Genomic DNA, 12,721 nt, shown 5'->3' with positions numbered 1-12,721 from the left:
AGTGGACCTTTCAACAAGTGACCAAAGCTTGTGTGACCACTAGGATCTCAGCCTAATAGATTTAAAATTTGAGGCTAAATCAGGAAGAGATACCACTTCAATAGCTAAATCAGTGAGATTTAATATCATGTAGAAAAAGGGTGGATCACAGAATCCATCACGGGGCAAGTATTCCATGACTTTCTCATGTCTAGGACATGTTTCCCACTTGTGATTTTAGTTCTGATGTAGTCAAATGAGAAAAATGAGAAAAAATCCACTTGTATTTGGTTTAAAAATTCTAAATAGTCTGGCTTCATTAAAGTTTCTGGGAGCTATTCCCTGACTTTCTGTGGGTTAGATCCAGACTGAACCTCTATCACTGGAGGTTCACTATGAGATGAAAATGAAAGGAAGCAGACTGACTATATCTCTCTATCTATCTATCTATCTATCTATCTATCTCTCTGTTTATCTATCTAATTATATACCTCATATCTTTGTCTTAAGCTGTAATTTTATAGAAAGCTAAGACATAAATTTAAGGGCATGTAAATTGGTATATTTTTTGGCTCATTAATTCCACATAGATTTAAAACTCTATTAATAAAAAAAATCCAGGTTTATAATAATATATTTGTTTTTTAGGTCTCATCATCAGTTAATCCTTGAGGTTGAAATCAGTGGGATTTTTTCATCAGAGGTGATGCTTTCAAAATCTCATTATTTATTCTCTTCACTGCAACGTTACAGCATGTTGGTTCTCCTTACGAAATTGTCCCATTCTCCTGGGGATCCTCTTGAAAAAGGGGGAAGAGCTGTTGGTGGTTTGCAACGCATATACTGACCGAGCCTAGGACTCAACTACTTACAAAAACTGTAATAACAATCCTTTGTGCCTCTGTATCTCAGGTATGCAAATTCTTGACAGCCTGAGGTTGCTGTAGAAAGTGCAGTTTTTGTGGCAGGTCTATTGCCCTCCTGATCCTGGACAGAAAACAACAACTGGTAGGAGGATTTGATTTATCGTTTCTCTTTGATGTACTTCTCTTGTTGGCTCAGCACTTTTCTCAGAAGTTCCAGGGTTAGCAGTAAAGAGGCAGTCTTCTATAAAAAAGCTGTCTTGTAAAAAGTCACAATTTCAGCATTCAACTCCATTGCTTATAATCCCCATGAAGTTATTAAAAAGATTATAGAGAGGAACTATAGCCTGGAACAATGTCTTTTGAAAGCAGGCAACATATTTTTCTCCAAATTGCTTAATTCATTCAACAGCCTCACCTAGTCTGAAGTTAAAATACAGTCACCGATGAGAGCTCACTACACGGTCAAGAAACATTAAGTTAGATGAGACTGAAACAAAGCTATCAAACAAGTCCAATTAAGAGCACGTCAACTTTCTTAAGTATCAAGGATATCCATTAATTATATTTTAGGGGTATCATATATATGGTTGCATTCAGTGATTGTTTAGGAGGTACTAGAAGCTAGTTTTGGTGTAGGGTGGTTAGTATTTCTGGAGTTTCTGTGTAGTCATAAATAAAAGAGAGGTTTTATCTCTTGACCATTCTTGAAAGCCCAGCTTTGGGTGCTCTGAACTGTCCACTGATAGAGCTTCACTTTTCCTTAACCATGGCTCAAGTACCTTGATAACCTGTCCCCTTTCTTACAGTGGGCCTGTGGGGCATCTTTCAATGGACCTGAAGGAAACAAAATTTCTTTATAATTTTGCTTAAGAGAGGCCTCATGGAACTGGTGTGGCAATTTTAGGACTAACTACCTGAAACATGTTTCATGTGCTTTTGGAATATGTTGCCATATGGCTTATTTTTAGATTAACAACAAATACTGTAACGCAAACGTTTGGACATATCCAATACACTTGTGGCCTGTTCTACTAATTCAAGTGCAGTTTTTGCCTCTGGTGTTAATTCTCTAGATGAGGTTAACTCAGTGTCACCTTTAAGGATGTTAAATAAAGGTGCGAATTGTGGGTAATCATAAATCCTAAATAAAGTCTTACCCAATTAACGATACCCAAAATTTTCTGTGCATAATTTAAAGTCTGAATTTTTGTTGAAAATTGAAGTTTTTGCAGTTGTATGGTTTGATCTAATATTTTGACTCCCAGGTCTGATTGATTCCTAGTCATTCTTTGAAGTACCATTTTGGGCAGAGAAGCTTTCAGGAAAACAACTTATCTGTTAATGCTTACTCTTGATGAATGGAGTCTGTACACAGCTGAATCTTTAAGCAATGAAGACATAGGGCATTTGTTTTAATTTTAATTTTCTTTCCACAGCTACAACATCATTGCATTGGACATTATTTTTAGGCTCTACTATTAATTAAAAAGTATTGTCAAGGGTGCTACTTCACTGTTGATTCTCAATTTACAGATAATATTTCTAATTTATAAACTAATCTGGAGATTGAGTCTTGCCAAAATACAGTTTTTAATTAATATAGTTAGGTGTAAAGTACAAATTAGCCCTATGGCACAGTTATGGAGCTTCTCTAGATGATACAAACATCAAGGCTCACACAGTGAGAATAGAGATATGGAAATGCCTATATAACTATTCCTGGTTTGAATGGTTCCATTACACAGGGTTTGCACCAGGATTTGGGTTCAGAGAGGAGGGAATTCTGTCGTATATGATTTAATATATTATTCTGTTTTTTCACCCCTTAGTTTTGCCATCATATTCATTTAACTGTACATATTTATTGACCTTGTTGCTGCAGTTGGATGTCCCATTGCTTTCATAAATGGCATGCCAGAATTTTATCAGCTAAATATACATCACTAAGCCAGCCAGTTTCTGTTTTTGTTTCTGTTTGGACTGACAAAATTCCTGTTGGATTAAATGTTGTGAGATGACTTCAGTATTTGGATGTGCAATAAAAGAAAGAAAGTACCATATACCTAGCCTTTCCCTGGATACTCTTCCTTGCAAAGAATGGAGAGTTGACATTTTTATGGACTGACATAGTTTTGTATAAATCACTTCTAGTTGAAATATGTCCTCCTAAAAGCACTCTACAACATGAAAGACAAGTGTTCCATTCACCTCATCTAGTTGCTTTGCTTCCCTCCTCCCTCTAGAGAAGGATGAACACATTGCTCACTCTAGCATATCATCCACATTAACTTGGTTTGAGGGCTGTCTGAGCACCATTTAGTGCCCAGATAATGAATTGAAAACCCCCAACACTTTCTTGCTTCAAAAGGCAGAGATGTGGCTTTCTAGTGCTAATGATTGCATGTAATTTGTGGAATTTGCTTAATTGAGGTGTATTGACTTTCTGCCTCCTCTAGGTTAGGGTGAGAGGTAAAAAGGATCTTAGCACACACGGGATTCATTCCTCACCTTTAGACACCACTTAGATCTCTTAATTGCATGTTGGCTTGTTGTTTTAGGGGTTTTTCTTGCAAGATTTGGTGAGGGGCTTCCTCATTTGCATACCAGCACTGACGTCACCTCCCCCCCCCACCTGAAGCCTCAGGTGTCAACAATCCTCTGGGAAGCAGCAGGGGGACAATTGAGCTGATTCCTAACCATTAACAGGTAACTGAAGAAAAACTATTAACAACAGGTGATTACAACATGAAGTTATTAACAATAGCAATTGGTTTAACTTGTTAACTCTGCAACTTAAAAAAACTGACAACTTTTCTACTCATAACACACCTTCTTATGTATGAGGGATGTGACATGTATGACATGGAATTAAATAGTCGAAGCCAAGGCTAACAGAAACATACGCAAGTCATAACTATCTGTGAGAAACTATCAGAGGATAATTCTGAGATTCTGGGCTTGATCCTCAAGAAGGATCTAAACACATGAATCCCGAGCACTAAAATATACTACTTTTCACTTTAATAAAAGGATGAGCTTTGTGGGCTCAAGGGTTTTCTAGCACCTAACTCCCCTCCCCTTTTCCTACAGAGTGATAATCACCCTTGTCTTATCGTCTGGAGTAGACTATCTTCCGCGGTTCCGCACCCCTGCGAGGGGACCGGCCGGGAATTGGTGATTGAGGCGCCTCCAACGGGGTAAAGAGGATGTCCCTCGGGGTGTGCGGAGGAAATAGTGTGTGAGTGGCACGCACCCCAAAAGCCCTGATACAGGTTTTAACGAAGGAAGTTAGGCGATTTAGAAAATCAGGCAGTTTTGTTTTTAAGTCCTGACAAAGGAGGTCAGGCATACCTCAGAGGCCAGGGTCTTGAGGTTTGGCTGGTTGAGTCTCGGCAGAGGAGGCCGAGATCTCTCAAAGTCCTGACGAAGGAGGTCAGGCAAACTCACAAGTCCCAAGAAGGATTCGGGAAAGTTTAAAAGCCCTGCAGGCAAACCAAGTCCTGACGAAGGAAGTCAGGCAAACCTCAGAGGCCAGGGTCTCGATGATTTTTTTTACTGTTTAGAAGTGTGGCCAGAATTAGAGGTGCAAGGAGGATGGCCGTGGTGTGGGACGAAAGACAAGTGGATGTGTCAACAGCTGAGTAACTATGTGACGGCTCGAGAAGATATTGATCCCGAGCAATTATTATATGTAGCATGTTGGTTGAAGGCCATCGAGAATGAAGGAGTGCAAATTTGTAAAGTGCAGAGCAAGAAAGAGGAGAATGAAAGAGGGGATGCTGGAGTTAAAGAAATTGGTAAAAGGTGGGACCCCCTAGACTACTTGCCTCCTGATGCCCCTCCACCTTATAATCCTCTCCTTCGAGCACCTCCAATAGCAGATCCAGTTCTTCTCCCGGCTGCCATGGTGGCCATTCCCTCACCACCCCCTTCGACTCCTTTAGCCGCTTCTGCACCACCACTAATACCTACTACACCTGCTGCATGCTCCACCCCTTCTCCAGCTCCACCTAACATGCACCCAAGCTCTTCTCCCCCTTCTACTGCTGTCTCTCCACCTCCTCCTAACTGGGACACAAATGCTTCCTTATCTAGTAACCTCTTATCACCAGGTACAGCCATTGACCTACAGCAGGTCCAAGCTAATGCTAATACCCCTTAAATGAGTAATCTTGTGTCTGAAGATGGGCCATACTGTGGTACAAAATTGGCATTTGAAGATACACAGGAGAAAGATGAAACTCCTGCTACTTGGCTTAATCACCTGAAGCGGAACTTTCAGTTGTATTCTAGAATAGACCCAGACACCAAAGAGGGTGAAGTGCTATTAAAGGTCCAGTTTGTCACTAAATCCTGGCCTGATATATGGAGAAAACTGGAAAAGATTGAGGATTGGCAAGAAAAAGACATTAATGAGTTATTCAGGGAAGCATTGAAAGTGTATTTAAGGAGGGAAGAAGAAACAGCAAAGGCCAAAGCTAGGATCATGGTTGCTATAGCCAGAGAAAGTGTGGGGGCAAGCAACTCTTTCCCACAGTCCAAGGTAACAAAAGAGTGGGGGGGTCCACCACCAGGAGCAGGCAAGGATAGGCCAGTACTGTCAGGGACGGGAGGCATGGAGAGGCCTCGAGTCCCTTTGAGTGAAAGCTGCTGCTATTACTGTGGAGCAACTGGACCACCCCAGACTGTTCAATCTGAAGTTGCGAAACCTTTGCTAGCTGATCAAGATAGCAAAGGAAGCAGCTTTAGGACCAGGGGATCTGGTAAAAGTTTTTTTAAGCAGAAACCACACCCGAGTAGGGAAGAAGACGAGAAGAACCGATATTTTGTGAAATTTAAAGTTACATCAAGGGCAATGGGGGAGTGGTCAACATCAGACGGACGGGCGTTTCTAAACAAAGCACTTGCTGGGATGGTGCTAACAGAACTACAGAAATTAACCCACTGGGGAGTCCAAGGACTATGTGATCATTTCCTAAGAAATAACCTGTGCATAGGTGTATATGACCTAGCAAAAGCAAGCACAAAAGGGTGTTTAATTTGCCAAAAAGTAAACCAGAAAGTCATGAGAAAATAACACCTGGAGGGAGAGAACTAACTCTAAGACCTTTCCAGAGCATACAAATAGATTTTATTGAGATGCCCCCAGTACAAGGATACAAATATTTACTAGTTATAGTAGATCATCTCACTCACATGGTTCCCCCGAGCATTGGACAGATTTGTCAGTGTCTCCCTCTGGTATTGGACCAAATTCCACCCCATTCTCACCCCTGGGCATTGGACAAGATTCGTCAGTGTCTCCCTCTGGTATTGGACCAGATTCTACACCACCCTCATACTCTAACTCAGGACAGGATTCAACCGCATTAGGAGTTAATTCAGCTGAGTATACTATTATAAAAGGACCAAATGACTTAAATTTCAAAAAAAGTTGGAAAACTATAACCTTCACTGTGTGTACACTTGCTAGTTTGTTCTTATTTCCCTGTTTAACAAGAATAGTGACATCTGCTGTACAGAATAACCTAAGGATCTCTAAAGAAATTAACCTGAAAAAAACAAAAAAGTAATGAAGTTTAGTAAATATGATCACTAGAGTGCTCAGGAAATTTATAATCAATAGAAAAAAATATAGGAAATTCTATGTTAATGAGCCAAAAATTATAAGTTGATGCAAGCTTAAGCTTAAGCCTGATCAAAGAAAAAGAGGGGGGACTGTTATGAATAGAAAGTTATCTATTTTTTTTAGGTTGCAGAGTTAAAAACAAGTCAGACCAGTTGCTGTAAGTTAGTTTCACTGTTAAAGAAGAGTTCTTCAATTACCTGTTAATGGCTGGTGATTAACCATTGTTCCCCGGATGCTTGCCACTTGCCAGGGAGGGACACAAGCACCCTCCCAAGTACCAGGAAGATAGGAGTGACATCAGAGCCAGTATGCAGATGAGAAATGCATTGCGCCCCAAATTTTTACAGTTTTCCCAGGAAAACCCCTAAAATTACGAGCCAACAAGTGACCTAAGTGACGTCTGAGGATGGGAGCGTAGTCCAGTACCTGCTTGGATCCTTTTTGCTTCTCACCCTAACCTGAAAAGATGTTGATTAAAGAGATGACCCGGGGTGTTAGACCAAAAAGCTGGAATCTGCTACTCTCCCGTGAGGACGGAATCCCCAGCTCTGCCTGCAGACCAGTGGACAAAGCTGCATCACCCTCCTTCTCCGTGCCACACCTGGGAGCAGCGGCGGCGTGGGCGTGACCCGTCGATTTCTCCCCACCTGAGCTGATTCTTTTTAATAAAGGCATTAAAAAGGAGAAAGATCTCCTGCCCATCTTCTTGCCTTTGCTCTTGCTCATCTATTAGTACATGTTTGACTATTTTTTTTCTCAGATTGTCAATTTTTAAAGTATTAGAACAATTATTTTCAGCTTTTACTTAGCCACGAAGTTTGCTGCTTCTTTTTCAAACCTGAAGTACTTTTGCCGGAAAACACTGGTCTGATTTTTTTTACCCAAAGTATTTTCATTTCTGCTGCCCTGAAAAAAGACACTGCCTCTCGTCATGGCTTCCCTTTTCCCAAGAAAATTCCCGTGCGTTTCGGGGTGATGTAAATCAGATCTTTCATCCATCACTCATGAAGCATTCATCTCCGCGTGCCAGATTCAAGCAGGGCTGATAGCCTCAAACTAACGGAAGTCAGGATTGATTCCTCCAAGTCTTTCTATCCTAAACTTTGTGATTTCCCTTTTCCTCCTCCAGGGGCCGAACGGGGGAGGGGCTGCGCGAGAAGGGGAGTAGGTGGAAAAATGAAAGAAAGTCATAGCTGGCAGGCAGTTTCCTGGAAGAGAGGGACACCGAGGGGGAGGCTGTGGGACCGCGCGGAACACGCGCGGGTGCCGTGGCGGGAGGAGCCGGGCGGCAGGGCCGAGTACGGCGCATTCCGGGGCCGACGGGTGGCGGGGCCGGGCGCGGCGCGGCACAGCACGGCACGGCAGGTACCGCCCAGGGCCGCCAGGGGGTGCCAGCGCCACGGCCGGCCAAGGCCGAGGGGCGCGCGGTACACGCGGGGCGCGCCGGGGCCGGACCGAGACGCGACGCAGGGCGGGCACAAAAGTGCCGCGCCCGGACACGCAACCTTGGAATCAGCGCCGGGGGCAGGGTGGAGTCGGTGGGCTGGAGTTCAGCACTTAGCGGTGTCGGTACGGGCGGCTGTTTCGGGAACTCGCACGATGCCGGAGCCGCGGCAGCGCGGAGCGCGGGTTTTGTGGACGCTGCTTTGGGTGGCCGTGGTGCGCTCCTACAACGTGGACATGGGTCGCCCCGTGATTTTCCGGGGTCCCAACGGCTCCTTCTTTGGGTACTCGGTCCTGCAGCACTACCATGATAGGACACGGTGGTGAGTTGCACGGTCCCTGCGTGCCGGGATCGGCGAGGGCGCGGGTGGTGGTGGGGATGCGGCCTGGCGGTCGCTGCCGGGATATCCATCCCTCCTGGCAGCCGCCTCTCCCGCAGCGGGGCGGCAGGACCCGAGCCCCGTCGAATGGGCCGCGAAGGGGCGCGTCCGCCCTGGACTGCGGGGTCTCTCCCCGTGCTCGGTCCACCTCTTCGTGTGGGTTCCTTGGAGGCAGAGTTGTGGGCTCCGAGCCCTTTCTGCACGAGGAATTTCTCTTATGCGAGCAGGGGGCCCTGTGCTGGGAGGCGTTTTAACACCGGGATGTCCTTTCTGGGCTGGCAGCCGGCGCTTGGCATTGTGATCTAATTGTCCTCAAGCACCAGCCGGCCCGCGGCCGATGTCTCGGCGCTGTGCTCGATCCCTCTGCCTCGCGGGAAATATTTAGCCGCTCATCATCTGGACTGCGTACGAAAAAGCGCACGGGGTACGAATGATGATGGGTTTTGCCGTGTTAATGGGAAATGTTTCTACTACCGGTAACTTCCGCCGAGAGCAGCACACTCAGCATTCACGGAGCTAAACTACCCGCACTCTGCCTGGCGAGGGACAAAATTCCTTCGGAGACTGAAGAGACCCTTCCAAATCTTAGAGGAAATGTCTGTGTAACTTAAAAAAAAATGGCCGAAGAAAGAATGTTTATCTACATCCAAAAATTTGTGAAACTGGCGAGCTTCTAGTTTTCCTGTTGATTGAAAAGAGCATTGGACCATAGTCTTGTTTGTTGTCTGGGTTAGAGGCTCTTTGTTAGAATTAAAAGTGATTTATCTTAATTGGACCTAGCTGGTGTCTTCTGGTGCCCTCCTAATATGAGTAGGAGCCACTGCTGCCAGTAAGCATCCACAAAGCATGTCTTTATTTTTTTATACTTAGATATTCAGCTAGTGATGTTGGAACTTTGGTGCACTGTGGTTTAAATAAATGTATTCATTCTGGCATACAGTTCTTTAAAAATGAATTTCTTTCACGTCCTTTAGTTCACAAGTAGTTCTGTGCTCTGCCTTTCTCCATAGTGGCTTTCATGGAGCATTCCTTTTTAAGGACTTATAAGAAGATTTCATAGAGGAAAAGCACCCTGAGAGAAGAAAATTTCTCAGTTTAAAGCAGTGCTTAACTTAGGTCAGGAGTCAATGAAGAGTGTAAAGGCTGAAAGGAACTTCTATTCAACACAAGTTGCTGCGAATTCATGATAGTGTGAATGAAATGCTGATCTACTGCAGTGTGGTGGGAAAAAGTGGTAGAATTTGTTGCTTCTTATGTAGGTGTCTGTCATTCTGGTTGATAATATGAATGATGTTCATATAGCACCTGTTGGTGTGGTATTTTTGGAAGAGAAGGTGGACTAGCAAGAGATACCCCCTTGGAGATACCCCCACTTCATTTAGAAACATGATGGACTTTTAAGTGTTGGGCATTTGTCTGAAGGCAGGGATCTGTTAGGAGTCTGATGCTCAAAATTAAAATTTCCAGTTATGTAAATTCCATTTTTTTTGAAAATGGAACTGATTCATGGTGCCTTTGCTGCGGCACCAGAAGAGAAAAACCAAACCAACCAAACATCTAAATCATTAAATGGTTTTTTTAAAAAAAAAGTTAGGCCTAAAACCCAGAAGGGCAGCTTAATATGGTAAGCATCAGCACAGTCAGAAATCATCAGAGTGGGATTGTCACCACTGATGGGAATGCTCCTCTTTTCATTGTGAGACCAGGAAGTTTGTTTTCATGAGCACTTCAAAATCCTGTTCCCAACTGACACAGGGATAACAAGTTGGGAGAAGAATATTGTTATACTTCCCTTGATTCTAGTGTGCTATGTGCAGTTGTGCTTGTAATGTGTGTGTGCATCCTAAAGGTCAATAATGAATCTCGTAAAAGTATATGCAGCCTTCTTCCAGTTTTTTGAAGAAGCTCCTCTTAAGAGTCAGTGTTATTGTTTGGTTTTGTGTGTCAAGTTTTTTTCTTTCTTCTTGTGACTTATATATCCAAGGAAGAGCTGCGATTTCAGTTTTCTCATGTTGATTGGGTGTGTACACTGCAATGGGAAGTAGTTGAAATAATTTAACTTTAGACAGTGATATTTTGGGCATTGGAGGCTTGCCCAGTGAGTTTAGCACTATGTGAGTCTGCAGAAATGTGATTGATCAAATCTGAGGCTGATAGGGCTCCTACTCATCTAAAATAGTTTCATATGTTAATATGCTCTCAAGGCCCTTCACTGCTTGTGGGCCTGATACTCACCTAACATACTTCTGATAATGAGAGCTGTCTTGTTTTCCGTAGCCTTGTCTATGAGCTGGTGTGTGTGAACATATTTGTGTGTGTGTATATATATAGTCACCAATTCATATTAAGATGGTTTCTCTCATAAACACATCTTCCATGTTTCAAGTCTCCATTTTCCAAGACCACAAAAGCACCTGTCTGTATTGCCTACCTTAACCCTGTAGGTTTCCATTAAACTGGTTCAGGGTTTGGTGATTCTTTCAGGCTTCATATGAGCCAAATATTCATGTAGAATGAAAAAAGGGAGGTGAGAGATTTGGTATGAAATCTTAAATCAGATAAACACGAATAGTCAGGCTGCTGCACGCAGGAATTACAACTGGGAACTGGGTGTTCATCCACCACTACTGTAGTGGAGCCAGTCAGGGCCTTTGACGTTTTCTGCAATAGTTCATTGCAATGACGGTTCTTTGCACATTTTCTTGTCTTAAGAAGTGTTTCTCAACAGAGATGTGCTGAGATTACTGTATTTCTGAAAATGTCTGCTTTTCCTTCCTTAAGTGGGTTTTATGGCTGTAAATCTTGACAGGTTTACTCAGTTACCCATCATCGCAATTTTCAGCAAGAAACCAAGTGTCTGGTTGCATTTAGAGCAGGAACAAGCTGAAGTGCTTCTGCTCTCTGGATATAATCATGAAACTTGGAGTAAGGATTCAAAAAACAACCAAGAAACAACCCCAGACAGTTAAAAAAGAAAAAAAACAACAGTTTTTTCCAAATAAAAGGTGGTAATAATTTGAAATCTCTGATTCTTATTTTTTTAAAATGAGTAAGATGTTACTTTAGACTCTCCATCTTTCCCTCCTTATGCCCTCTTCTTGCAGACACCCTCAAATCTCTCAGCAAGTTCAGGGTGACCATTTCATCTTCTCTGGCAAAATAATCCGGCATGAAAAAGTAATGAAGTCAGTTTAGTTGCATGGTGTCCTGCTGTGAGTTTTACAATAAAAAATGAGTCTGGTTTCTGTGCTGTTGCATCATTCCATCAGCTCTGCTCTTCACCAGTTTGCACTGCTGCTGAAATAATGAAGGTTGAACTGCATCTGGGCCGCTTGATATGTGTTGTAATGCATGTCATGTAAACTTGTGTGCAATCAGAAGGTAGGCAGTCCAGAACGGGATGGAATAAAATTTCTAATACAATTTGAAACAATAGAAAGCAGGCATTCTTTATCTGCACAGGACGTGCAGCTGATCTCTCCTTGTTCTGCATATGTTGTGAGACTTTATAACAAGCTGCTTGTCATAATCATATATATTCATTAAAATGTGTTTCTCATCCAATACATAAACATCACTTTTCTAGAACTATTTTACATGCATCTGCCTCTTCTGAAAGTCCTTTTATGGTTCTGGAGGTTTATTGAGAGGGGTCTCTGGTGGTTGTATGCTTCAATATTAAAGGTGATCTTTCCTTGAACTTTTTCTTCGGGCATGTGCTATTGCTTCTTCTTATATAACTTGCCCGAACAAACACTGTAGGTCTCTGTATCTGTTTCTCCACTGGTTCCAGTCACATTTATCATCCTGTGTGTATACCTTTATAGGGTTTCTTGGTTTTTGTGCCAGCTTAGTCTTTAAGCTTTATTCAGCAACTTCAGAGGAGCTGAAAATTATTATTCTCTGTGTTGTTTATCACAGGTGTGGGGAACAGATTGACCCAGTGGAGACTGAGTGTTGTGTGTATAATCTAAGCAGTGATGCTGTAGATTCTGCCGTGGAATTTTGAGGAACCTGAGCTTGCTGTCATTGGTCATGGATCATCCAGCCCTCCTGCTTCTTGCTCTGCGTGTCATTGATGAAACACAGGGTTTTATTTCAAGTAACTGGGCTTTTTTTTTTTTTTTGGAAGTAACTGAGACCTTTCTAAAGGGGAGAAGGAGAAACTCAACTGGGATATGATGATAGGGCACCCTGCTCTGGTATGCTTTTGAAATGAGCTGTGGTATGTGAGGATATTTTAAGATTTGTTTCCCCTGACAGGTAACATTGTGGTGAGGTGAGATGCCTGCAGTACTCAGTCTTTAAATTGTGATTGTCTAATCACTGCTGATGTACTGTAGGACAGTGCTTAATGTGCTTGACATCTCTCCAGCCATTGGTCAGCTCTGCACTTTTGCTCACTGTTCCTTTTGTTAAATGCA

General features: G+C 42.9%; 1 protein-coding gene across 1 annotated transcript in view; it reads left to right on the top strand.

The window, feature by feature from the left end:
- The first annotated feature begins 7,807 nt into the window (after positions 1-7,807).
- Positions 7,808-12,721, top strand: part of ITGA9 (integrin subunit alpha 9) — a 245,397-nt gene continuing 240,483 nt past the window's right edge. Inside the window, exon 1 of the mRNA XM_039715127.1 lies at positions 7,808-8,240. Coding sequence (XP_039571061.1) covers positions 8,074-8,240 — 167 coding nt within the window. The 5' untranslated portion in view covers positions 7,808-8,073. The remainder of the gene's footprint in view (positions 8,241-12,721) is intronic.

Source organism: Passer montanus, unplaced genomic scaffold (genome assembly GCF_014805655.1).
Source record: "Passer montanus isolate IOZ18808 unplaced genomic scaffold, ASM1480565v1 scaffold32, whole genome shotgun sequence".
In the NCBI taxonomy this organism is placed as follows: Eukaryota; Metazoa; Chordata; class Aves; order Passeriformes; family Passeridae; genus Passer; species Passer montanus.
This window is presented reverse-complemented; position numbering and strand designations above follow the sequence as displayed.